The sequence below is a fragment of the Marmota monax genome, unplaced genomic scaffold (assembly GCF_021218885.2).
Source record: "Marmota monax isolate L192 unplaced genomic scaffold, Marmota_monax_Labrador192_F-V1.1 WCK01_AAM20220418_F8-fsc00361, whole genome shotgun sequence".
NCBI classification, from domain to species: domain Eukaryota; kingdom Metazoa; phylum Chordata; class Mammalia; order Rodentia; family Sciuridae; genus Marmota; species Marmota monax.
The window spans coordinates 129,701-156,576 of NW_026693580.1; the positions used below are offsets into that span (position 1 = coordinate 129,701).

Below are 26,876 nucleotides of genomic sequence, written 5' to 3' on the forward strand. Positions count from 1 at the left end.
AGGTCAGAACACCAGAGTAAGCCAGCCTGGTTGTACCAGTAGTAGCTGCTGCAGTGGTTTGGACTTGGGATCTCTCTCAAAGGCTGGTGTGTGAAGGCTTGATCTCAGTGCATCAGTAATCAGAGATGGAGCTTTTAGGAAATGATTCAGTCACGGGCTCTCTGACCTCGGTGATAGGTGAATCCCCTGAGGGAGTTGTAGCTGATGGCATGAGAGTGTGATGGTGAGGCCGATGTGGAGGAAGTGGGCACAGTGGGTATGCCCTGGAAGGACGTGTCTTGTCCCTGCTGGCCTCTTCTCCCCTCTTTCTGCCTGCTCTGGCTGCCATGAGTAAGCAGCCTTGTTCTGCCTCTCCCTCTGCCTCACCACAGGCCCAAGCAGTGGAGTAGGCTGACCATGGACAGAAACTTCTGAAACTGTAACCAAGAGATCTTTCTCCAAGTTGTTTTTTCTCAGCACTGCACAGCTGAGTAACACAGTTGTCCTCTGTGGTAAACACTAACTATGATCCTGCCAGTGATTGCTGGACATTTTAGGACCTTAAACTCACGTGCACTGCTGTCAAGTTCAATTTTAATCTTATTGGTAAAATTAGAAAAAAAAAGAAGAAAGAACAAATAGGCAAAATAAAATTCAGTTCTGATGATGTTGCAGAGAGACTTACTGCTGGTAACCTTAAAATAGAGAAAATGTTTGGGATAATAACTTCCATTATGCATTAAGAGACCTATAATTCATGCCTTTTCATGTAATAATTCTTACTTTTTAAAATAAATCCTGAGACGACAACTTAAAAGAAATAATTAAATGTGATCTCATGTTTATCATGTGGTACTCTTCTGGCTTTCTGGGCAGAAAACAGAAACATCCAAATTCTATAAAACTATAGAGGTTCATTTGTAATTGATTCATTAGGAATTGTTTCCTAATATTAACAAAGTCCCTCTCTTCTCCTTTAAATTTGTCAATTGCCTGTTCACTGACTTCTCATTCTTTTTGTTTTCCTCTTATCTATAAAATGTAGGTGATGCCCACCTCTCTGCCTTTGACCCACATCTCTCTTCCCTTGGTTGGTAATTTTAATTGATCTCATGGCTTCTAGTACTGTTTGTATGTGAATCTCTCTGAGATCTAAAATTATAGTCTTGTTCTTTTTCCAGAGCTCCATTTGTGCCATCTGTATTCCAACTGCTCATTTTTTGATCTTTTGAATATCTTGTTCCATGTTCAAACTTTATATATATAATCTATCTTTTTTTTTTTTTTTCTGGTGGGGCTGGGGATTGATCCCAGGGCTTATGCATGTGAGGCAAGCACTCTAGCAACTGTGCTATATCCCCAGCCCCCCCTTAAAAAATCTATCTTAATTATTTTCCCTCCTAAATATTTTCTGTGGTTCATAATTTCTTTGCCAGTCCATCTGGGAATGTTTAGCATACATTTTCTTTCTTATTTTACTTCTAAAACCTTTTAAAGTATCGCTCTGCAGTACTTTCCAATGTGTTTCCATCATCTACATGTAGTTGCCCTAGTTCAGTCTATTTTTTTTAAAAAAAATTTATTTATACTCTCGTGGTTTTGGTAATTGAACCCAGGACCTTGAGCATGCTGTACATATCACTGTACCACTCAGCCACTGAGCTATACCCCAATCCAAGCTGTTTTTAAAGGTTATTTGCAGTGGGGCCTTACTCGATCTTCCTTCCCTGTCCTAAGCACTATCTTCTCTCTGATGAATCTTCTATCAGAGAAGCCTTCATGAAGCACAGATTAGACCACATATACTGCTCTCTGGATTAAAAACTTTCAAAGATTCTTAGTTTGTACAGAGAATATCTTGAACTACTTCACGGAGTCTTCAGGACCCTACACCTTACAGCTTCAACTTTATTTCCTTCCTTCAAATCTTGTTTTCTTTTCATCCTCTTTGTCTCATCCTATTTCTATTTCTCTCATTCTTTCCTCCTCCTGAGCATGTTGTCATTTTGTGGCCTCTGTCTGACCATTTCCTTGTTTTTACATCTCATTTATCACTCAGGAGTTGGCTTTCAAGTTGCCTCCCAGCAGGAAGTCATATTTTCTTACTGGGAATTTGAAAAGGCTTTTCTGTGTTTTTGTTGTACTTAGTATACTCTTCATTATACTATGGCTCTTAGGTATGTGTTACTGGTTGTTTCTAAGTTCTCAAGGTTTTTAAAATCTGGATTTATGTTCTATTCTCCAGTTTTCTTTGTACATTATTTGGCACGTAGATTATTCGTAAGGCATATTTTTAAGTAAATAAAGCCTGAAGAGCTACTTTCTTTTGGAGGTTATTTCTCCCATCCAAGTACTAACCAGGCCCGACCCTGCTTAGCTTCTAAGATTAGACAAGATTGGGCACATGCAGGGTGTTATGGCAGTAGATTGGAGGTTATTTCTTAGTTGAGAGAAGGAACAGAGTTCTAAAGATATTCTGCTTACATGCCAGAGACAAAACAATCAAATGTTTTACAAGGATTTTTTTGAAAGTAATTTTGCTAAAAAAGAAGTATGAAGTTAGATATGTAGATGAGATCTTGGATCACTGACTCAAATCATTTTCAGACAGATGAAACCTAACTTTTAAAGCTACCAGGAAGATAGACTTAATAGTACATTTAATCATTCAAGCAATATTTATACAAGATTTACAAGTAAAAAATGCTGTCTTCAATATTTCTACAATATCTAACTCATATTTTATGTATTCCTAGTTTAGCTCTTGATATTCTTTGAATTTTTTGGTGTTTAGCCTCTTGATTCTTAAGTGGATCTTTTCCTTCTAACACTTCTTTTGCTGATGATGAGTTTTATTTTTCTTAGTTTCTCTGTCATGGCAAAATTAACATTTGGAAAATATTCTGTTTTACAGGTGTCCTGGTCAGATATTGGAGGACTGGAAAATATCAAATTAAAATTGAAACAGGCTGTGGAATGGCCCTTGAAACATCCAGAGTCTTTCACCCGAATGGGTATTCAGCCACCTAAAGGAGTTCTCCTATACGGGCCCCCGGGATGTTCTAAGACCATGATAGCAAAGGCTTTGGCTAATGAAAGTGGACTGAACTTTCTAGCTATAAAGGTAGGGTGTTCAGCTTTCTAGTGGCTGTGTTCTCTTCCATCGTCTTCCCACCCTCCTCCACTGACTTCTACCCTCAGGAGAGTGTGTAAAGTTGCTGCTTAAGAAATAGTTTATTTTTTATTTGAGATAGATGACAATATAATATGAGGGGAACAGAGACAAGAAATAAATTGGTGCATATGACTGTAGCAAATCATGGTGGACAGTATCTTGATTTTTCAGTATTTCTTAGACCCATGCGTACCAAAAACTACTCTTTTGTTTTTGATTGCTGTAATTATACTAAAGACTTTTTGTTTAAGAGTCAATTGTAAATAAGATAATGAATTCAGCATTTACACATATAGAATTTCCGAATCCAAAAGATACTTTTTTTTTTTTTTAATGGTAAAATATTTGATTCTTTTTGGGGAGCAGTACTGAGGATTGAACCCAGGGGTGCTTAACTACTGAGCCACATTCCCAGCACCATTTTATTTTTTTTATTTTAAGGCAGGGTCTTGCTAAGTTGGTTATGGTCTCATTAAGTTGCTGAGGATGGTCTTGAACTTGTGCTCCTCCTGCCTCAGCCTCTCGAATCTTTGGGATTACAGGTGTGGGCCACCGTGCCCAGCACAATGCTATATTCTTTTTTTTTTTAATTTTTTTAGTTGTAGTTGGTACAATATCTTTATTTATTTATTTTTATGGGGTGCTAAGGATCGAACGCAGTACCTCATACATGCAAGGCAGGTGCTCTAGCACTGAGCTACCGTCTCAGCCCCACAACGCTACATTCTTTAGAAATGCCTTTCTAGTCAGAGAATAGTACTTTTTAAAAAAAATTTGTAGTTGTATACAATACGTTTATTTTATTTCTTCATTTTTATGTGGTGTTGAGGATTGAACCCAACGCCTCGCATGTGCTAGGTGAGTGCTCTACCACTGAGCCACAACCCCAGGCCCCATAGTATGGTTTATTCTGAACTACACCCATACATGTACATTTTATTTGTTCATTGCCCTGTGTCAGCTGAGACATATAATTTTGCTTGATATGTAGTTTCACTTTTAGACCAGATGTTAATCTTTCTTTTTATATAACATTATTATATATTCAGTTAGTAAATACATATAAATAAAATCCTAAATCCATTTTTATGGATTATACCACCAAAATTTATTAAGTATCAGTTTATTTCAGAAAAGCCACATGATGAATAAAGTATTTGGATATCACCAGGGAATTTTTCATGTTACAAAATGTGTTTTCTATCATAGAATATTGAAATCATTGGCAGATGGAATGCATGAAACCTGATTTCAGGTTTTGGCATGACTTAAAATTTATGTGGAATGATATTCAGATGTATTTGCTCCTTCTGAATGTCTTCAACATAGTTTCTTTTATCTGTTGTTCTGAAAGATCTTGGAGAGTGACTACAATGAAAGGTAATCCTTTTTACACTGATCAGGGATAGTGAAGCAGCCATGGGTTTAAAGGGTGCAGGGATGAGATATTTTGAATCCCCAAAATACCTTGATTGTCTCTGGTCTGTTACCATATGGACACAGCTATTCTACTGGCATTTCTATGCTTTATCCAGTCATTTCCATTTCTCTGTTCCTGTTTTGTGTAGGCCACAATTCTATATTGAGAATATTGGAATGTTTTCTGTCTAGTAGAACATGAAACATTTGATGAGGACCTAATTTGAAGGTTTTAGACTTGTATCTCAAGGAGGAGCACTTCTATTTTCTTATAAGTAGCATTTTCTTGCTCACTGTTCTTAAAACGAGTGATGTTTTAACTCAAAATTCATTAAATTTTTAATTCTTTTAAAAAGGCTACACACAGAAAAATGATGTTAAGAAGTTGTTGTTATTAAGTATTATTATTATTTTTTTACTGTGCTGGGAGTGAAAATCCAAGGCCTTGTATATTCTACACCAAGCTACACCCAAACCCAAGAAATTATCTTAATTGTTTGGGTTTATACATAACTCAGAAGTCAGGTTGTATCTTGGGCTGGGGCTGTAACTCAGTGGCAGAGTGCTTGTCTAGCATGTATGAGGCACTGGGTTCGATTCTTAGCACCACATAAGAATAAACAATAAGGGCATTCTGTCCATCTACAACCAAAAGAAAAAAGAAATCAGGGCCTATCCTAATTATTAATTTTTTATTTAATGTGGTTTGTTTGTTTTCTAGGTAGTACTAGGAATAGAACTCAGGGGTGCTGTACCACTGAGATACATTCTCAGGTCTTTTTTAAAAATTTGAGACAGGGTCTTGCTAAATTGCTGAAGCTTGACCTCAAACTTGGCAGTCTTTTTGCCTCAGCTTCCTGAGTAGCTGTTATTACAGGCATTTGCCACCACGCCTGACTGAATGGATGTTTATTCAGTATAGAATTTAATGTAGTTTAAAAGTATTTTTAAGCTTTGAATCTAAGTATCGGATATTTTAATCAGCAATGATATTCATTTTACTATGCTTTCTACTTCATATTTTAAAATTTTCAAAATGAGAAGTTGAGAACATGAAAGAAATTGGTCTAATTACATACATGATGTTTTCTAAGGTGACTCAAGTGTTACAATTTATTTTGAGCTCTTTAAAATAATAAAATGTAACATTTTGAAGGTGATCAGAAACAAAACAAAACAGATGTACAGTAGAATTTCCTGTCCAATTGGGAAACAAAAGTACTCTAGACATATTGAAAGGAAAAACTGATCCTTTCCCCAGTGGTGATCACCTTTCAGCCAAGATAAAGCATTTTGATTGATTTTAAACATTACTTTCTTTAAGTAATGTAAATTCTTTCTCTGAAAGAACTTTTGAGCTTCCCCTATACATCTTTTATAAGTAGAGATCAAAAATATTTGTACTCTGCGTGGAGACTTCACTTTGGCTTGTGTGGGCTCATATTCTTGGCATATATAGATATGTTTGTGTAGATTTCAGCACTTAACATAAGCTTAAGTTTATTTTGTCATCTGGGTCATTACATCAGAATATTTTCCAGTTGAAATTTCTTTTTCTGCTCTTCTCTTGCTTTTGTCTGGAGTATTCCTATAGCCTGATTGCTTTTGGATAGCTGGGCTGTTCTCCTTTGTGAAGAGCCATCACTGCTTCTGGAAGAGTTGTTTGGTCTCTGGCAGGGGTTTCCATCCAGTTCTTTCTTGGTAGCATTAGTGAGGAAGAAATGTAATGAGCTTAGGATACCGTTGATTTTTTTGAGAAATCCTCTTCTCTATATTTGTCTCAAAGAGGAACTCTGCAAAGTATATGATGTTTTCAGTAGTTTATTTAGAGTAGTGCATTCAGAGTAGTGCACAGTTCAAAGTAATTACCATTATTCATTTAACTTGGTCTCCTACCCTTCTGTTATCAGAGCTACAGGATAATCTGAACTTGGAAAATTCAGATGAAGTCCAAGTTCATTGATAGGCTTGCTTTTCGGTTATATAGACTATAGAGCTTCCAAATTGCAGATTCTGAATGAAAAGCTGTGCAGACACCTGTTTTATATACGGAATGCTTTAAGGTTAGTTATGGGATTACACAGAAGATCTTGAGATTAAGCAACTTTTCCAAGGTTGTAGTGGTGGATGGAACTGAAAATTGTTCTCAGAACTCAAACTCAAGATGTCAAGATCCATTGTATTTATATTCTCTTTTAATTTTTTTTTTTTAAATTTTTAACCTGTAACTAGAATCTAGTGCTATTTCATTAATTATACTACCTTATTGGGGATTGTAGTTTAGGTCGTTTCTATAGGACAGAGTAGAAAGATGCTTCTGAGGACCAGTTTGAAAAATAATTTTGTTTCTCTAGGACAGAGAAGACTGAAAAAAATAGCATGACTTTGGTCTAGAAGTAAGAGAAGTAAGTTGACTGAGTTCACAAGAAAGAGTTATCACTCTGAATAAGTTATAAGTTATCACTGAATAATAGTAATAATAATAATAATAATAATAATAATAAATAATAAGTTATCACTGAATAAGTGGTGTGGAAAAGTCCTGTGAGTATGTAATTGATGTCCTTGAGCTTCCATGTATCACAGTGAAAAGAGCACTAGGCCAGGGTTCAGGTAGCTTTCATTTGCTTCCTGAGCCTAGTACTTTCTAGCTTTTTAACCTTAAACTAAGTTCTCTGTGTCTGTTTTCTATAATGTGTATGACAGTGTGTGATATTGGTATGTTATGGGTTTTGGATAGGATTATGTTAATAAAAGGCAGTGAGCAAAAACTTTTGGTGGGCATAACTCACTATTTCTTCAGTGTCAGTTGTGCTTAATGGTCTAGCAAAGAATCCAGCGTGAACAGGGAGGGAAGAACTGCTTCACAGAAGGGAGAACTGACAGGCACCTCCCCAGCCCAACAGCAAACGCCCTGAGGCGTGTGAGGATGGCACTTCCGTGACTTCCCCCAACAACAACAACAAAAAAATAAAATGCTGTACACAGTAAAAATAACTTATGTCAGTTGCTGAACTTTCATCAGTTTTAATGAGGGCTATTCTCAAGTCTTGTAATTCACAGTTTTGCCTCTTCTCTAAAGCATTTGCAATCATATTTATGAAACACAAGTGCTATTAAACTAAACTCATTTTATAAACAAAACAAAATCCTGTCTGACCATCAGAAAAACTTAAGCAAATCACTGTTGAAGGATATGCTGTAAATACCTTACCTGTGTTCCTCTAAGCTGTCAAGGTTTATCAAAAAGGGAAAGTCTGAGGAACAGTCATAGCGAAGAGGAGTCCAAGGAGTCACAGTAGCTGTAAAGGTATGGTAGGTAACATGTAAAGTTAGGGTCTCCTGGATAGGGTCCTGGACAACAACAGGAAGGATATTAGGTCAAAACTAAGGAAAACTGAAAAAGCTGTGGACTTTAATCAGAATGTATCAGTCTTGGTTCATTAATTTGAACAGATATAATGTAAGTGACTGATAATAGAGGAAACAGCATACACAGGGGCATTGGAGCTCTTTGTGCTGTTTGCTCAATTCTTCTGTAAAGCTTGTACTTTATTACGAAATAAAGTCTACTAATTAGAGAAAAAATATTTTGAGGTCATTATCACAGATCCAGTGATGTGGACATTCAGGGAGATGAGGAAGCTGAAAGGCCAGCTCTTGAGTGGTGTGCAGCAGCAAGCAGATGCCTGGGCTACAGGAGAAGAGTCCTGGGGAGGGCGGGGACTCCCGAATGAGAGCTATGGCACAGAACTCTCCCACCCATCCTCCTTCCTTGGTCTTCTAGGTGCCTTTCTGAGAAAAGCCTGGGGAGGACTTGGGGGGAATGGGGGTGGGGGCTGCCCTGAGCTGCTTGTTTTTGGTTGAAACCTCTAACAGCATGTCCTCAAACCTAGACCCCAGCACTAGACACTCTTTCCTTGGTGGTTGGGCCACTTTTTCTTTCACCTTGTGCAGTTTCTCATTGGATCTAACCAGGAATGGGGTCCTCTTTTAGGCTTTTGTGCATCCCAGCTCTGCATCCTCTTCCTGTAGGGCTATTGCCATTTGGACCCATCTAGATTCGGAAACTTTTTTAGTGTCTCTTTAATTTCCTTAAGTTTTTTGATTTGTTTTAACTTTGAAAATTCCCTTATTTTCTCCAACTAGTGTTGTCTTATGTGTCTCATTTGCATTAATTGATTGTTATTGGCATCAGTGTTAAATAAAGAGGGATACTTAACTTTATCACTTTGAATGGCTATTACAAACTGACTAATAGTTAACTGGTGGTTCTTGGGACAAATGGAATAGTTAATATGCCATTGTTAGTTTTGCATAGTTACTAAAGAGTTACTTAAATTTGGCATTGTTATTTATGTGTGCAAGCGGCCAGTTTAGAGTTGGGGTAGTATATGTTTACACTGTGTATGTTAATAAATTATTATTTTTTGAGTTTGGCTTATATCAGTTGATAAAACTAATATGTAAAAGAGGGTGTCTTGACTTGAGAATATTCCATTTAGATAAAAGGGTAAGAATTATAGTAATGATATTTGGCATTGGAATCTTTCAAGACTTAGATTTAGAAAGAGAAGAATGCTTTTAGACTTATAAGAAATTTATAAGGAAGAAAGTTTTATTGTTTAATTTCTTGTTCATGGAAAAATTAGCTGACAGAAACTAGTGACGTTTTGTGTTTTAGCTTCTCTTTGAAAATTAATTATAGCTGGAATAAATATTATAATTTCATGCTTGTAACCCTTTGAAAATATTTATAATTGTTTTAAAATTGTGACAAGAGAATTAAGAATTAAGGACTTCCTGTGTGCTGAGTTCCATATGTGGTAAATAAACACATATTGGGTGGCCTCCTTGCTGTCAGTTCATAATTTAGTGAGGGAGACATTTACCTAAATTAGTGTCATGAAATGGTAACCTTCAGAATCTACAGTTCTTGATTATTGATTGTATGTGAGAAATGAGAAAGGGAGAGGGTCAAAGGTGATTAAAATTTTACTTTCAGTAATTGACAAATGAAAGTAACCTACTCTGGAGAGGAAGAGAAGCAGGTTGGAGGTGAATTGGGATTTAGACATGAGAACAGATGCTGAATTGGGATTTAGACAAGTTGGGTTTGAGAATGCCTCTGGGCAGAGGGTAGATGTAGCTAAAAGGAGTTGGTGTACATAGGCTTGTCGCTCAGGAGAAAGCTTGACATTAAAAACCAGGCTTGGAGGTTCTGCAGAGAAGTTGATAAGGAAGAGTGAGAGTGTGGGAGTGGTCAGTGTGTGTGCGCGCGCGCGCGCGCGCCCTTGCACACTCACACTTGATGGCATGCTCTGCGAGAGCCATAGTGGCGCCTACAGTGGAGTTCTGAAGAAACATGTCACTTTTTTCCCCCTCTAAATGAATGAATTGTGGGGAAGGTTTTATTATACTGTTTTTTGAGAACAGCTTGAATTCTGTTTCCTTCTCTGCCAAGTCCTCTCACTTTTTAGGGATTTTGCTTTTCTGCTGCATTTCTTGACTCGGATTTGATTCCTGTTTTCAAATTCTTTGAAGTGTTTTCCCAGAATGGCCTTCTCCATGTGCTGAGGGTGTACTTTTTTTTTTCTTATTAATTTTCAAGATCCTTTACTCATGTTACTGTATAAGTAATTGTATCTCAAGTGAGTTTGGGTTTTTATGAGTGTATTCCCTAACGTTTAACCATAGTTAACACTCAGGTTAACTTGCCCTCCCCAGACATTTCAGAACTTATAAAAACTTGATTTGAATTATACTAGCCAAAAGTACTAGGCAGGTGTCAGACACATTTAAAAAGCCCTTGGGAAGCCTGGAAAGAACCCAGTGGTGATTAAAGGGGTACGATTGCAAGAGCATGAGGTGTAAATATTATATGGTCCTTGAATTTGTGACTGATGGGGTGTCTTAGAATGAAACACAGTAAAAGGTGAGTCAGGTTTAGTTCTCATTAGGTTAATGGAGCAGCTGGGCAAATATTTTCATGTATATTTATGATATTTTTATTGTTTTGTAAACTTGAACACTGGAAATCTTGGCTTTGGGATGCTGAAAGTAACACTGTTCCCAAATGAGCCAGTTTGTAGAGTTTGATCCTGGCAGTTTCTCTTGCTCACTCATGTCAGTGAAGTGCACGTAAGCTTGGAGGCACCTCGTGGCACAACTAACTTACTGTGGATTTAGGAAAGCAAAATTGGAAAGTAAATATTTTATCTAGATTTACCAACTTTATTGTAGGCATTTATGATTAATTTTAAGGAGGTAAACAACTTATGAACAAATGTGCGACTCATGGGCCAGGCTATATTCATCTGAACCTTAAAGTTACACATAAATGGGTCCCTTGGTGGTAAAAAATATTAGTAAAATTTTTATCTTCAAATTAACCCATACAGGCATCTGTTTTGAAAAAATTTCATTGCTCACCATTAGTACCTTTGAATTTGAATTGCTGGTACTTTTACAATTATAATAAGGCATTTACCTTTTCTTTTAAGGACTTGGAACAAACAGGACAGCATGATTTATAGAAAAAGTACTTGATCTGGAGGCCCAAATCCTGCATTTTTATCATCTTTTATGCAGTTTAATTTGTTCTAGGACTTTTGGCACGTTATTATTCTGCTTTTTTACCCTTTTGTTTGCATCAGGTTTTAAATGAGGTAGGTTAGACTGACTCCTAAAGCCCTTTTACTAATACATTCTTTGAATAGTGTCACAAGGCTTATTAATTTTTAATCTTTTGCTTTTTACCGTGATGGTCGCTAAGCATTTGGGGCAGTTCCTCTAACTGCCAAATTTAAAATTAAGAAATTTGAATTTCAGTTCCATCATTTATTAAAATTAAAATGTGTGACTTTGGATACATTAATTCACTCTTTTCACTTAATTTTTTTAAAATAAAATTATGATAATATACCACTCAGAGGGCTATTACAAGCAATAAAAGAGATCGTATTATTTCCTTTTTTGTTTCTATAACAAAATACCCAGAGCAGGCTAACTTAAAAGATGAGAAAATTACTTAGCTCAGTTTTGGAGACTGAAAGTTCAAGATTGGGTGGCCTTTTGGTTTGGATTCTGGTAAGGATCTATGTGGCATCAGAATGAGAGTGAGATTACATTATGGAAAGGAAGTCCAGAGAGTGATTTAGAGACTGGGCTCATTTCTTACAAGAGCTCACTCCCAAAGAGCTCAGTGATGCCAGGAGAGCTAGCTACTTAATCCCTCTGAGGGCAGCTCTCTTAGACACCTGTGTGCCTCCCAGCACGCCCTACCTCTTAAAGGGCCCACCTTCTCTGTCTCTCAGCATTGCCACCCTAAGCGCCTCCACATGAACCCTGGGGACACACTCAGACCATAGCCAAACAGGACCAGGGATAATATATATTAAACATTTAGCAAGATTTCATAAAATTGGCATATGCTAATCGTTTCTCCCTTCTGGTTTTAAGAAATGAAAACCTCAGAGGGAACAAAAAATGTGTTAGCACATCTATGCTCTGTTAAGTGTTCTCTTAGTGGCAGAGTAGAATATCTTGTATATCTTGACACTGAATGTAAACTTCTGCAAATCTGTTTCAGAATACAGTGATTTGTAGCAACATGAACTTTTAACTAAAAATAACCTTCCTTATTGATGAAATTGCTCTGACTTGTTAGATTCTAGACCAGTGTCACATAACAGTTAGCTACCTGGATTGCTTTAAGGTTCATCAGCAAGAGTGCAGAAAAAAATCTTTTCAAGGGGCCCCACCATGGTCTTTTATCACTGCCATCACTTGTTGGTAACTCTGGACTCAAATTATTTCAGCCCAGATTTTTTTTCACAGTGCTAAATTATCAGGTTAAATTTTCAGATCTTTTTGATTTTCTTCTCTCTCTCTCTCTTTTTGGTTTTTGGTCTTTGTTTTGGAGAAACAAAGCGTTGCCACTAAGCGTCCTGTAGTCCACTGCTGTGGGAGTGGAGCAATCGTTCTTTAATTGGTTCAGGCTATTTGCTCTGTTTTCATATTTCCAACAGAATATGAAGTCTGTACACTGGATTTTTAAACCATATTATTTTTTGTACTAAAAATGCCAAGATCAGTTACATTATACTTAGCAAAGAAGAAATCATGAAGTAACTGTAATCTTTTACTTTCTAGCCTTGACATTAAGTCATTCCTCTTCTATAGAACCAGTCTGTAGAGAGTGATGACCATTTCTCATGTTCTCTGGCCTTTTCCCTTCAGTTAAGACTGTATGATTACAAAGCAGTGTATTTCCCTTGAATTATATTGCCTGCTTAAAGAAATGTCTTCACTGTATAACTTTGTAGAGATTAGTTATGAGAACAAAAACAATACAGAGTTAGCATGCAATATAATCAAAATAGTGACACCAGCAGTGTCCCTTCAGATCTTTGTCAGGCCATAACTTGCCTAATTAGTTGCTCTAAACTAAATAAAATCAGCATAAAAATTTCTTACCATATCCCACCTCCAATAAAATTAATTATCTAAAGGTTATTTTATCTAATTATCTAAAAGTTATTTTATTGGCTGTGACTGATCCTTGTTTTACTCATTTCCTTAATTCTATGCCATGGTCCTTTTAGGTAGATGTGTAATTCCACACTTGCATTAGGAATGGGGGCAGTCCTTGCCTCCCACTATAGTGCAGGGCTGTAAAAATGATTTTGCAAGGTGAAACTATGCAGAATGATCTTAGTAATCAGTGGGAAAAAATTGCAACTGTTGCATTAACTTCAAAACATTTGTCTGGATTTTGAGAACACTCAGTCTTGGCTAGAGCTGTTTTATGCAGTGTTTGAGTCTATATGATAGCTTCCTTGCTGGTCTCCTTGCTCGGAGCCTCTTCCTTTGTTGTGTAGTCTTCCATTCAGAGTCTTGTGTCCTAATGCTCCATCTGTGAGGACGTTATAATTTATATGTTTATTTTATATTAATGCATTTTAAAAGAGATTTCCAGGATTATTTTTATGTCATGAACCTTGCTTCAGTATTTTTGTGCATGTTTCCTCATGTATATATACAAGAGTTTACCTAGTGTACATGTACCTAGAAGTAGTTACATGTACCCCAGAAATTATAGGCCCCCAGAGCCCGAAGTGTACTGTGTGATTCTTAACACTTCATCCCGCGTGGTCTGCATTGTGTGGGAAATGCCTAGGTTGATTTACATTGCCCATCCCCGTACACAGTCTATCCTGTTTCTGAAAATAAGCTTGTAAATTGAGTTGGTATTAAATTTTGCTACTATTTTCAAGATCCTTTAAAAAAAACAAGAACATTGTGCCTCAGCATAGCTAAGATTTTATTGTTTGTTGTTGTTTGTATTGGAGATTGAAACAAGGACCACTTTACCACTGAATTATACCTCTATCCCCCTGCCCCCTTTTGTTTTGAGACAGGATCTCTCTAAGTTCTGAGACTGGCCTTGAACTTGTGGTCCTCCCACCTTAGCCCCCTGGTGTGCTGGGAGGGGATCATAGATGTGTGCTGCCATGCCTGCCTGTCTTTATTCACGCTAAATCTGCTTGAGGGCTGGATTATTTAAGAAGTTGAGATAATTGAATCATAGTGATGAAGTTGGATTCATGAAGTCTATAGTATATTTGGGGAGAAATAAGTTTAGTGGATTTTATTATGTAAGCATAATTGCTTAGAGACAATTTAAATACCAGTGTACAGATGGTTGATAAACTAATTATGAATACATTTCATCTTCAAAAACACTGTTCTGAGTAGTTTCCTTGCAACTACTTGGCAGCTTTGTTCATGTATTCCCTAGCCTAGTTATTATTGCTAGATTTCAGCCTGAGAGGTGGAAATACCTTAAATGATAGGTAACGTCATTTTAGATTTTTATAATAGCCCATTTCATACATCTGGCCCCACTTAACCTCATTATCAATTTTTAGACAATGTCTAATCTATTATCTGAAACAGCTTCTAAAAATTGTTAGTTGTCTTCGGTTAATAAAAATGTCAGGCAGAAAGATAAAATTGCCTCTGTTATTACTTAGGGATTCCTGTGTTGATGCTATCTGATGCCTTATCTTAATTAAACATAATTAGTGACAGTGCCCTTGGGGCAGCAGGATTTTGTCAACTTGAACTTTGGGGTGCTCTTCTCATCCTTTACTGGTTTTTGTTGATTTTTCTTTAACCCTGATCCTCTGTGTTCTAACCTGTGTGTTTGTTACATTTTATCATATTTTAACCTTTTTGAAGTGCTCATTGTTTTGATTCAGACCTTTGTAACAGAAATCCAGTGGCTTTAATAAGAACAGTATCTTTCTTACAACTCTGGAGACTGGAAAGTCTGAGACCAGGGGGCTGGCACTTGGTTTTCAAGTGGCTGACTTGGAGTTTCTTAGGTGGTGGAGTCAGAGAAAGCTCCGGCTCTGCATGTCCTCTTACAAAGACACCTGCATTTAGTAGAGTCCACCCTGGTGACTTGATCACTCCTCCCCACAGCCCCTCTCTCCTGATAGCATTGTTAGGATTTCAGTAGGTGAACTGTGGGAACATTCAATCCATAGAAACAGTGTGCAGAAACCATTTTAAAGATCATTTTGTGAGGGTCTAGAGCTCTGAGCCCTGTGCGTCCTGCTGGGCGGCTTCTTTGCGCTCACGGGTTGGCCAAGCTCTCGCAGATCTCGGCTCTTGTGTCACAGCAGAGGAAAGCCCTGTTGCTGCAGTTTGCTAAGGTGTTCGCGTTGAAATTGTTCGGCTACCAGTCAGATCCTGTGAGCTCCCAAACAGCTGTGGGCTGGCTGGAGCTGCTGGCTGGGTGGCTGTTGGTCATGGGCCCACCAGTTCTACAAGATATCAGTAACTTGCTCTTGACCCTCCCCATGATGGTGGCTGTCTTCACTTTGGCATCTCTGAAAGAGTCACTGAGATCTCCATCCCAGCCATCATCTGCTGCTGGACATCTGCCAGTTCTTAGCCCAAGCTAAGAATGTGGTCATACACTCTAGGAATAAGACTCCGAGTGCATTCAAGGAACCCTGGAAGTAGAGAGTCTCTTCATACCATGCAGCTGTCACAGCAGGAACATGCTGGAATAGTCTTGTCACCTCGTTACCAGTACATTCCAGGTCTTCCAGTGTTGAAGGAGACATCTTGTCTACCTAGCCCTGATTACGCTCTGCAACTATACTGCTCTCTTTTGAGGAACAGATATTGCACACACTGACATTCTTTATGTCATGTGAAAATAGAAAATAAGCACAAAAGAAATTTAAATCACCAAAACTCTAATATTTCAAAATTATCACTTTTAATGCCTTGGTAACTGTATCTCTTATCTTTTTTTATGCCTTAATATAGATTTATATATTTTTTAAATGAAAATGAGACCATATATCCTACTTTATTACCTACTTTTTTTTTTAAATATTTATTTTTTAGTTTTCGGCGGACACAACATCTTTGTTTGTATGTGGTGTTGAGGATCAAACCTGGGGCGCAGCACGCCAGGCGAGCGCGCTACCGCTTGAGCCACATCCTACTTTTTAAAGCTAATATTTCTGTAACACCATTCCGTCTCTCTTACCTCGTTAATCTTGATGGCTGCATAGTATTCCGTTGTAAGGATGAACTGAATTTAGTTTACCTTCCATGAGGAACTTTCAAGTTGTTCCCAATTTTTTGTGATTGTAAACCTCACAATAAATCATCTTTGCATACTTAAAAAGAAGACCATTTTGCTTCACTGGGCATGTTTATAATTTTTAAAAGGCTTTCTTATGCCTGTCATTTTGGTCTGGCTTCTGTTTTTTTGTTTTTCTTTTCCTTCTCTTCTTTTGGGTTAATTTTGGTACTCTTGTTTTATTTTCCTTGTTATTTTAGTAACTAAGCCTCTTAGTTTTACTTTTTAAAAAAATTCCTGCTCAAGAACTTATACATAGGCATTTTCAAACAATACTCTTATCACTTTTTAGTGTAAGATTCTCACATCTGTTAGAAATATTGGGATGCCATAAGAAATCAGGCATGTGTTCAAAAATTACTCGGCAAGGCAAACTTTATTTTTGCGGAAGGGTGTGCTACTGAACAAAGTCTGGAAGGCAAGCCCACTTGGGACACACTCCACCTGTTTTTATCTCTAATACAACACCAACCCTGCTCTGAGAGGAGACACCCGGGGTCATAGTCTACACAATTGGACGACTTTAAAATTAGGGAGGACAAAGAGAAAGACTATAGTTAAAATGGCTGCGATTGGATCTTACATCCCAATTTTGCATTTAAGGTTAAATACTATTTTCTGATAATGGACCACCAGACTTTCCATTTCTCACAAGTCCCCACTTTTTCTCTTTATATCTTTTGGTCTCATTTTCGTTTTTGTCCTTGTGCCCTTGGTATTGCCATCCGTCCTGCACCTGTTAACTTTCTGAGGTGGAAACCACTCACAGTAATGAGTTCCCCCCTTTTAAGGAGTTTGGATAGCCATCCCGCTGATCAGGAGCACTAGGTGAGGTCCTTTTCAGCTCTACCGAAGCTTGTCTTCTTCCCAGGTCTCGATTAAATCAAGTCGCCAGGCTGGAAGCGATGAATTGCAAACTCCAGAGAGGAGTCTGAGCAGCAGCTCATAATAATCATATCAGGAACCCACCCACATGCATGCACACATACAAATAGGTTTCAACTTGGCACAGCACAAACTTGTCACTCTGAGAGAGCTTTTTGTGGTTTTTATAAGGCACTTCTGCCCCAAAACCCTTCTTTTATAACTTCCTAGTTTTACTTACTTTTAGGAGGACTGACACAAATGTACATCTTAAGTTACATTAAAAGAACTATTGTCTTATCTTTTAAATATATAGTCACATATATAACCAAAAATAGTTTTAGTTATACTCTCCTGCCAGGTATTTAAGAACAAGTTGGTCAAAATTGACCCTTTTCCTCTCTGTTGTTAAAAGTCAGCTGAGATTTGTCAGGAAATTTTGAGAAGCTTCTTGGCTCCTTTAGCTTTTTCTCTACCAATTGTGCCATCTGCCAGGATGGGTGAGGGTCTTGCTGACTACGTGTAGCTTCCTTTAGAAGCATCAGGGACATTTCCCTGTCCAGTGACCCTCCTGTTTGCAGAATGTGCACTGGTTGGCTTCCTGTTTCCTGGGGTCTTCTTGGTCTCCTGTTTGGGAGGTCAGGTGACTCACTAGAGTTGCAGGGCCCTTGGAGAGGTCCCATCCTTTGAATCCTGGCTGACCTTATGTTATAGTTAAAGCTTCGTCCGGGGTTTCATAAACTGACTTCCAGACCACTCACATATAATCGAATCAAGCCTTTATTTAAGCACACAGGTGGCGGCTGATCAGAACATAAAGCTGTTCCCCTGATCAGCCCCGAACAATTTCAAGGGCACTCCTTATAAGCCTGAAAACCACAAAAGGAATGTTCAGGGGTCCAGCCAATGCAAGCAAGCCAGGTTACAGAAGCTGGAGAGTGCAGTCAAGCAGCGGGAAGCCTAACCAATCACAGTTAACCCAGTCACCCCAGTTACAAAAACAGAGCCCCATTACCCTAGTTACAGAAACAATACCCCATTAGGTAGTTCCGTGTTCTTAAAGGTTTCTATAGCAAAAGGAAAAGAACATCCTGCCCCAGTCCTGACCCTTCTACTTGGCATGGTTGTTTTACAGGATGAAGTCATAAAACAAAATGGAGTCACATTTGCTCCTGCTATCACACTTAGAGCACAAGGCCAAAATATTGACTGCTTTTTCCTTAACCCTTTTACTCTCTTGCCTGGGTTTTAACTTCAGTGTCTATAATTCAATGTCTATAATTTAACTTCAGTGTCTATTAAGTGTGTTACTCCTTCCATTTAATTGGAGTATTACTACTGGAAGTTAGCTTGTTACTGAAAGCTTGATTCTTGCCCCCCATGCCAATCCAATATCAAAGATATGGTTTTGAGAAAAGAAGTTTCATTTTGCTTTGCTAGCAAAGGAGAAACACAGGGAACACCTGTCCCAGAGGCTGATTCTCTCAATGGGGGGAATCAAAGGCTACATTCTACATGTTCTCTGTCTGAAGTTGTAATTCACTTGTTAATTTAGGGAGATTTAGGTCATTTCTGAGATCTTCTGGTGCCATTCACAAGGCTGAATTACTTTCTTGCTGTGGTGCGTGTGTGCTCAAGGATAGATCATTCTGCCTAGGATGGGGAACAAAAAGTAATTTTATTTCCCTCAAGATTAGGGAGAAGGGAGAGAGGAAGAGAAAGAAATAAGTTGCAATGGCAAAGCAGTAAGGGCTATTTTCAAAGAAAAGTAGACCACTGTTCCAAGCATTATATCCTGTCTGTACTACAGGTGATGGCTTATTATCTCAAGTTAACTCACTTTGTTCTGTTAGAGGAACTGCTGCTGCAAACACTAACAGGTAACAGTTATAACATTTTACAAGGAAAATACAAAATGAAGTTCTCAGGTGAGGTGGGATTCTTGACTAATTTTAGTAAAGTGTTTTATTTCTGAAGTTGATCTTTTTCTCTTAAATATAATTTTACAAAATTTTCATATATTGGTTCCCAAGTCTGTATGACTATCAGTTAACATAATACAGTATTACATCTGAAACACAAATCAAACAAAAGCTAACAGAGCTTTTACGTTTCTTTCTGTGGAAAAGGTAGCACAATGTTTCCTTGTCATATTGTCAGCCTTTAAGTAAATCAGGCTCTCCTGATTACCTTTCAAACATATATTTAAATTACCATCCCAATGTATGAGTAACACAAAATTTTTATATATCACTTATTGATGACAGGTTGTTTTTATCCAATTATAAAACATTAGATGACATAAATAAATACCCAGCTAAATTTGTTATTTTTATACAAGTCTGAAAGAGACTAACTCTGCAGATAAGTTTAATTTGGAGAACACCAGCTTGGTAAAGTGCTCTCCTAAGCTTTACATTTTAAAAGACTTGTATACTTGGAGAACATGAATACATCTAATATAGCAAAAAAAAAAAAAAAAAAAAAAAAAAAAAGACCACAATTATGAGTATTAAAATTACACTGATGTCTTTATATTAACTAAGTTTAACTTTTAAAAGAAAAATTTAAATCCATAGTGTAGGGTAACTATAATCACAGGTCTGCATATGTTAGCAACACTGACAAAAGTCAAAAGTGTAACTTTAAATCTCTTATATAAGTTTAGAAAATAGTGTTGATGATGATCAGAAATAGACATATTTTGATGGATAAGAGCAGATCAATGTTTTAAGGAGCCCCTCTTGTTTTTAAACCTAAAGAATTAGCATATTAAAGGTTATCCTTAGAAAAAAAAGCTTGTGAATAACTTCGTGCTGATTATATCCAACTTAATCATATACATGAATTTTTTAAAATTTACCTTCTACAATCCTTTTGCAGCTTACTTAAACATTCTACGAATTGTTTACATCCTTGGTTTTGTCGCCTTTCATCTTTAACATAAGAATATACTTTGCCATTCCTTCTGAATCTTCATATTAAAATATATTTTTATATTTATAACTGTTTAATATCTCTATTCTAGTTTTAGACCCTTTCTTAAACTTATATTCTGAAACAATCCTAATTAAATTTCTGAATTTAAACAAATCCTTTTTAATAAGGTAGAGTTGTTTTTCTTTTTCATAGAACTTTAAAATAGCTGAAACTTTTGTACTGTTTGTATATGGAATTAAACCTGTTAGATTTTTAAGTCTTAATAACCTTGCTTTCAGTGAAGACCCAGAAATGGGAGTCTGTTTTCTCATTTACCAAAATCTTAAACACATTTAATAGACCCAAGTGTATTGTCTTACAGTATTCAAGAAACCAAGAGTACTTGCATTCATATCTAGCAGTGGCTGTTTTAATATTTAACTTTGCAAATTAATTAGATGTATTTTCTAACACATTTATGAAGATTAATTCTATTTATATTAAAACTTGTTTACACATTTTTAAACTTAGGTTATCCATGGAAACCAGGGTATCAGACAAGTGTAATTAACAGTTTAAGTCAGTTTTCCTGCACAAGAAAAATCCTTAAAAGCAGTAGACATTGCACTTCACATATTTTGTAAAACCAATGTTTTCTTGATTGGCCACCTAGAAAAACGTGTGGGTTAGTAATTTTAAAGACATCTTTTATCTACTGAACCAATTTAAATTGAACTCTTTCTGAAAGGTTTAAGTCATGTGAACAAAAAAGCATTTGGATCCTTTTTATGAGCTCTTATTTATCTATATGCCAGATTTGGTAACATGTAAACAATATATAGACAAAAACACATATGTAGACACAACATACAGTACACTGGTGTGTATGATTACATATAAAAACCAACAGGATAAAAGATTTTTAGCTTTTCCTTGAATACTTGAGCTCTGAATAAAGACAGCAGGCAGAGCAGAATAGAGGGCTAAAAACTAGTTAGAGAAAAACTGATTGGAACAAAATATTAATTTAGATACACAGGATCCAATGTGAATTCATCACAAAAACCATGAGCTCGAACAAGACAGAGCTCTGAAAACGGCGACATGGATGTCATTGCTCTAGTAAACGAGAACGTGGAACATCTGTGTCAGGCCAGAGGCACTGTGGATCATGCTGGAGTCAGTCCAGACAGTTAAAGAATGAGGGGTTTGTCCCTAATATAGCACTGCCCTGTGTTCTGATAGGAGTAGTTTGGGGTTAAAATTTACGTGATTAGCTAATTTTAACATTGGGGCAGGCAGAGGGAAGGGCTGTAGTTAAAATGGCTATGATTGGATCTTATATCCCAATTTTGCATTTAATGCTAAATAGTATATTCTGAAAATGGACCACCAGACTTTCTGTTTCTCACACATCAATATACATTTCTTTCCTTTGCTATATGCATCTATGTTTTACCTCTGCACACAACTTCTACTCTACAATGTGTTGTTATTACTTTCATTTTAGTCAATTATTTTTTAAAGAAATTAATTAAAAAGGTTTCTCTTTATTTCCCCACATGTTGATTATTTCCAAGACACTTTATTTCTTTATATAGATTTGGATTTCCACTTGTCACAAATGCACATCGGGCTTTGGAACTTTCTCTGAAGCCCCTTGTAGTGGAGGTGCTCTGGCCCCAGGTTCCCAGCTTGGGTTATCCGATGGTGTCTTTCCTTTACCTTCAGTTTTTCAGGATATACCATTTTAGCTTGACAGCTTTCTTTGTTCTTACAGCACTTTTGCATTTTCATTCCATTGTCATTGGCTTCCCTTGTCAGTAGAGTCTTTATTTGCATATAACGTATGTCCTTTGATTTATGATGTTCTCTTTATTACTGGATTTTAGCAATCATTACATACTTGCTGTGGTTTACTTAGTAGGGTTCATTGAGGTGTTTTTGGATCTGTGTTTGTTTTGTTTTTTTGGTACCAGGGATTGAACCCAAGGGTGCTTAACCACTGAGCCACATTCCCAGCCCTTTTTAATGCTTTATTTAGAAACAGGGTCTCATTGAGTTGCTTAGGGCCTTGCTTAAATTGCAGAAGCTGGCTTTGAACTCATGATCTTCCTGCCTCAGCCTCCCAATCCACTGGGATTACAGGTGTGTGCCACTGTGTCCAGTTTTTAGAAACCCATATATATATATATTTTTTTTTTATGTGTGTGTGTGTATATATATAAACCAAATGTATATTTTTAACCTATCTCCTTTCACTGTTGTCTGGATGTCGAATTATGGTATCTTAGACATTGTGGTGCTGTTACAGATCCCAGAGGCCATGTGCTCTCATTTTTTGTGTGTGCGCTTTGGCTTGAGTGGTTGTTCTGCCTTAAGATTTGTTGGTATTTCTCTTCTTAAGTAATGTTTGCTGTGAGCTCATTTGGTGCATTTTTCATTTCATGTATTATGACTTTTAATTCTTAATGATTTTAATCTTTATTTTTGAAAAATTTATAATATGTGGTTTTAAGACATGTATGCTGTTTTGTCACTCTGTTATTTCTGGGTATGTTTGTATTTGAACCTTTTTTCCCATCTCCAGTATTTCTATGCCTGTGGGTCAAGATTTTTTTCTTTCATTTATTTGAACTTTATACTTGAATTTGTACCGTCTCCATTTCATTACAATGAAATTCTTTCTGATTTCCTTTTTCTATTTACAGCTCACCTCTTTAGTAGTGAAAACTTGGCAGCTGTAATCTGTGAGTCCTTCTGGATAAGATCACATTTGCTGCCTGTCCCTGTTCTCTCTCTGTGGACGTGCTCCTTCCCGTATTAGGTTCTGCGGGTGTCAGGGTGCTGTCACCAACTCCTTTCTTACTGCTCTTCACTCCAGTGACTTTGCAGCCTGTGCTGGGCTGCTTCTCCCCAGGATGTGATTCTTGGCCCATCAGGAGGCCATCCTTTCACAAGCCTGTTCTCATCCTGTTCTCATTGTCCTTGTGGCCTTTCCTTGACATCCTTCTCACCCTACCCCTGGCCACTGCCACTCTTCTCTGATGTTTTATCAGGTGGAGCTGCAGTGTGCCGCAATGTTCATGGACTCCCTTGCCATCTGGCTTGGAGTCTGTTGCAGTCTCTTTAGGCTGCTGGGGAGGAATACCATAGGATGGGGATGACTTATGAGCAACAAGTTTATTTCTTACAATTCTGTAAAAGTATGTTTACTGAGATTCCTGCAGTTCAGGAAGTCCAAGGTAAAGGTGCTGGTTTATTCAGTGATAAGGGTTCTTCCTAGTTCATAGATGGTCCTCTTTTTCACTGTATCTTTATGTGGTGGAAGAAAGGAGAGCCCTCTCTGGGGCCTCTCTTACAAAGGTACGGATCTCATTCATAAGGGCTGTGCCCTCATGACTGGATCATTTCCCAGAACCCACCCTTCCACATAATTTCTCATCGGGGATTAAATTCTAGCATGGGTTTTGAGAGAACACAAACATTTAGACCATAGCAGATTCTTACTCCCTTCTTTTGCCAACCTCAGTGCCCTTTCACACCCACCTCTGTCTCCTGTTTCTTTAGCTTCACCAAATAACTTCTGGATTGCATAACTGATTATTTGGATGGAGTTTGTATAAAATATAATTGTATATAAAAAGTTGTTGGCTGAGTATTTGTATGATGTTAAGCTTCTTCATAATTTCTTTTATTCCTGAACTAATTAACTATGATGTTGTAATCTTCCTGATATAATTAATTTTTTTTATACAGGCAGTTAGGGTAGGGACCCATCACCTTAGTCAAACCAGGGTTGAGGGATGACGTGTTTCTCCTCTATTCTAGTTGGAAAAGTAAAGTATGTTTACTGAGATTCCTCCTCCTAGATGCCCCTGAACTCTAGACTTTGGTGCTCCTCTACTCTGTGAGTGCCAGGTACTCTTTATTTTCTTTCAAAAGGTGTATTTTGAAACACCTGGGTGGGAAAGTGGTGCCATATGTTGGGCTTCTCTTGCTCACTTCCTTTGGTGCCCTCTTGTCCTTGCGGTCCTAGTTACCTTGGGACCTTCCCAGAGCCTTGATGCCTTTGTCCGCGACCCTTTATAACATTGCTGGGTCATAAGTTTGGTTTAAAACAAATTAGTCCATAGTACTTTATATTTCTAATTGAAAAAATTGGTAAAATTGCCATTCAAAAGATTTTAACAGATTTGTTCTTTTGAGCTTGGTTGAAATCATAAAAGATTCTATAAGGAAAAATGGTGTATTTCCACAGGCAGAACGACAGCTTGTTAGAAAGTTGTGAACACTGGAGGATTCCATTGCATCCGAGCATAGGGATTTGATATTAAGTATTTAGAATCTTAATGTGTTTGTGAAGGATGAATTGTCTTGGACAAATAAGAATTATGACTTCTCTACTTGTCAAAATTCTGATTAGTCTTTTGATTGGCAGTTTGAACTTTGGAATTTTTTCTGTGAAATCTTGGAACCTGAATTTCCTTTTCTGATTCCACTTCTCATATGATTCCAAAATTTCCCTTCCTGCACGCTGTTGTACTTGCCTGTTTTTTTTTTTTTTTTTAAGCAGCCCCTTATACTCAGATTTTTTCTCTTCTAGTGTATTAGCTTTCTCCTTGTCTAACTGGGTGCTAAGATACCCCAGGCTTTCTCTCAGACTCTGGAATTATTCTGCCTTTTGTTTGCTACCCCCTCCCACTCCTGCATCTTTGAACACAAGTATCAAAGTTACTGTTGATTAATGCCTGAGACAATAGTAGAAGCATATTGATTCAGCTATTCTAAATGATTGAACACAGTTATTACCTCATTGTTGTTCAGGGTTAATTCCTTTACTAGAAAGGAATCTTTGTTTCATTTATGGCCTTCTCTTTATTGTTATGATTTTTTTCTTGCTTTAGCTCCTCAATTAAGCCATAAACTCATTGTAGGAACTTAATGAATGTTGGTTGAATGAATGAGTGACTGATTTAGTGCCTTTATATGTCAATCACTTCAGTTACTTTTAGCAAAGAAATTGAGATACTGGGTGCTTGATGGTGATCTTCCCTAAATTTGGTTTTGTGTGAATCTTTAAATTACAACTTTGAAGTCCTCATTGTAAATCAGTGCTTCTTTGACATTTTACATAGCTTAGTTAATACACATGAAGTGCTTCGAACAGTTCATGGAACATAGTAAATTTATAGTAAATATTAGTACTTATGACAGTGATTATAATGTACTTTAGTTTTAATTATTTTGAAATGAAGTATTTTTAAAGAGCTACATGTTTTTGAGATTAGCTACTCTGAAAATACTGAAGATCCCTTTTCCATGATTAAGTCATTGTCATGAACACCAAAAGTAATGCTCTTAAGCTGAATTTGAATTATTCTTTTCATTATTCTTTCTCATCTTTGAATTCTGCTCTCTGCAATTGCTTTTTAATGGCTTTGTGGTATCTTCTCATTTCCATTTCACCATTTGCCTTAATCCTGCCCCTCGTTGTTTCACACCTTTATGTCTTAAGCACTTCATTACTGGTTTTAGTTTCTGGCCTGTGTGTCTTTCCAGAGTCTCCTTCACATTGTGGCCAGAGTCACCTTTCAGCAGTAGACCTGTAACCCCTTCCCTCCTCTGGAACCCTTCTGATTGCTTACAGGGTAAAATCTGCACTCATGTTTGACATTGCCTACCTCAGACTTTAAGTAGCTTAACTGGCTCCCTGCCTCTTTGCTCCACCTATACTAGAGCCTTACCTGCGTAAGTTTTATTCACACGTGTCAGTCTGTGCATACTGAAAAAGTCAGTGAACTCTGAATTAGTGGTATGTGTTGTATCACTAGGAGACCAGCTACCTTCGTGGGACTCTCCTGTTGGAAGACTGATTATTAAAAATGGATAGAATTTTATTATTAGAGGTCGATGCCTTTTAGCCATAATACCCTCCTAAAATGCCTTGACACAAGAAGGAGCTAGAAATCGCATCAATCGGATGGAGTGCTGAGTTGTACATACTTGAAGGAGGATTCAGACAGAGGCCGTGAATAAAGACTAGATACTGGAGACTTTTCACAGGGACAGGGTGATACTCTGAGGATTAACAGTGTGGGTGGTCCTAAGAGTTGGTTCTATCGCAGAGACCTTCTTTGGCTGGGACACTGGTGTTAAGAAGGGCATGTTTGGTTCTACAGAACCCTATAGTTAAGTTTCTCTGTGGTCTGGTTATGGGAGTGCAACTTTTATATTGAGAACATCCAGAGACTATAAGGCAGTGTCATGGTTACATGATTCCTATTCCATCTCCTTACTTTTTCAAGGCTCAGCATAGAACCATAAGAAGTATACACCTGAGGTTTTGCTTCTTGTCAGATAGGGTTATTGATGTAGTGGATTTAGAAATAAACTAATATATAGACCTACTCAGTATTAGCCAGTGTTTAGCCTGGGAATCCATGGATGTTATCTTTTTGTTGGTCTTCCAGACTAGACTGTTCTGTCTTCTTGCCAGCTGAATTGTAAAAACATATATGTATAGATAGACAGATGATGAACGAGGTGTTAAAAAATGTTTAGTCACACAGCTTTTCCTTTGAATTGATACGTGGCTTTAGAAACATATGAAGGCTTTAATTTTTTTTTAAATTTATTTTTAGTTGTAGATGGACACAATATCTTTATTTATTTATTTTTATATGGTGCTGAGGATTGAACCCAGGGCTTCACGCATGGAAGGCATGTGCTCCTCCACTGAGCTACAACCCCAGCCCCACTTTAATTTTTGAGTTAGAAATAATACCCAGAGAAAATAATCATGCTAATAGAGCTAATTTAATTAAAAGCAGATTTTTATTTACTTTT

The 26,876-nt window shown here is 37.2% G+C and overlaps 1 protein-coding gene across 4 annotated transcripts in view; it reads left to right on the forward strand.

Annotated features, from left to right (window-relative positions):
- Nucleotides 1-26,876, forward strand: part of Afg2a (AFG2 AAA ATPase homolog A) — a 262,839-nt gene that overhangs the window by 62,890 nt on the left and 173,073 nt on the right. For 3 of the 4 annotated variants that reach the window (XM_046459276.2, XM_058583967.1, XM_046459277.2), the window contains exon 11: nucleotides 2,894-3,103. The exons of the other annotated variant lie outside the window; for it this stretch is intronic. In XM_046459276.2, the coding sequence (XP_046315232.1) occupies nucleotides 2,894-3,103 (210 nt within the window). The remainder of the gene's footprint in view (nucleotides 1-2,893; nucleotides 3,104-26,876) is intronic. 4 annotated transcript variants of the gene reach the window in all.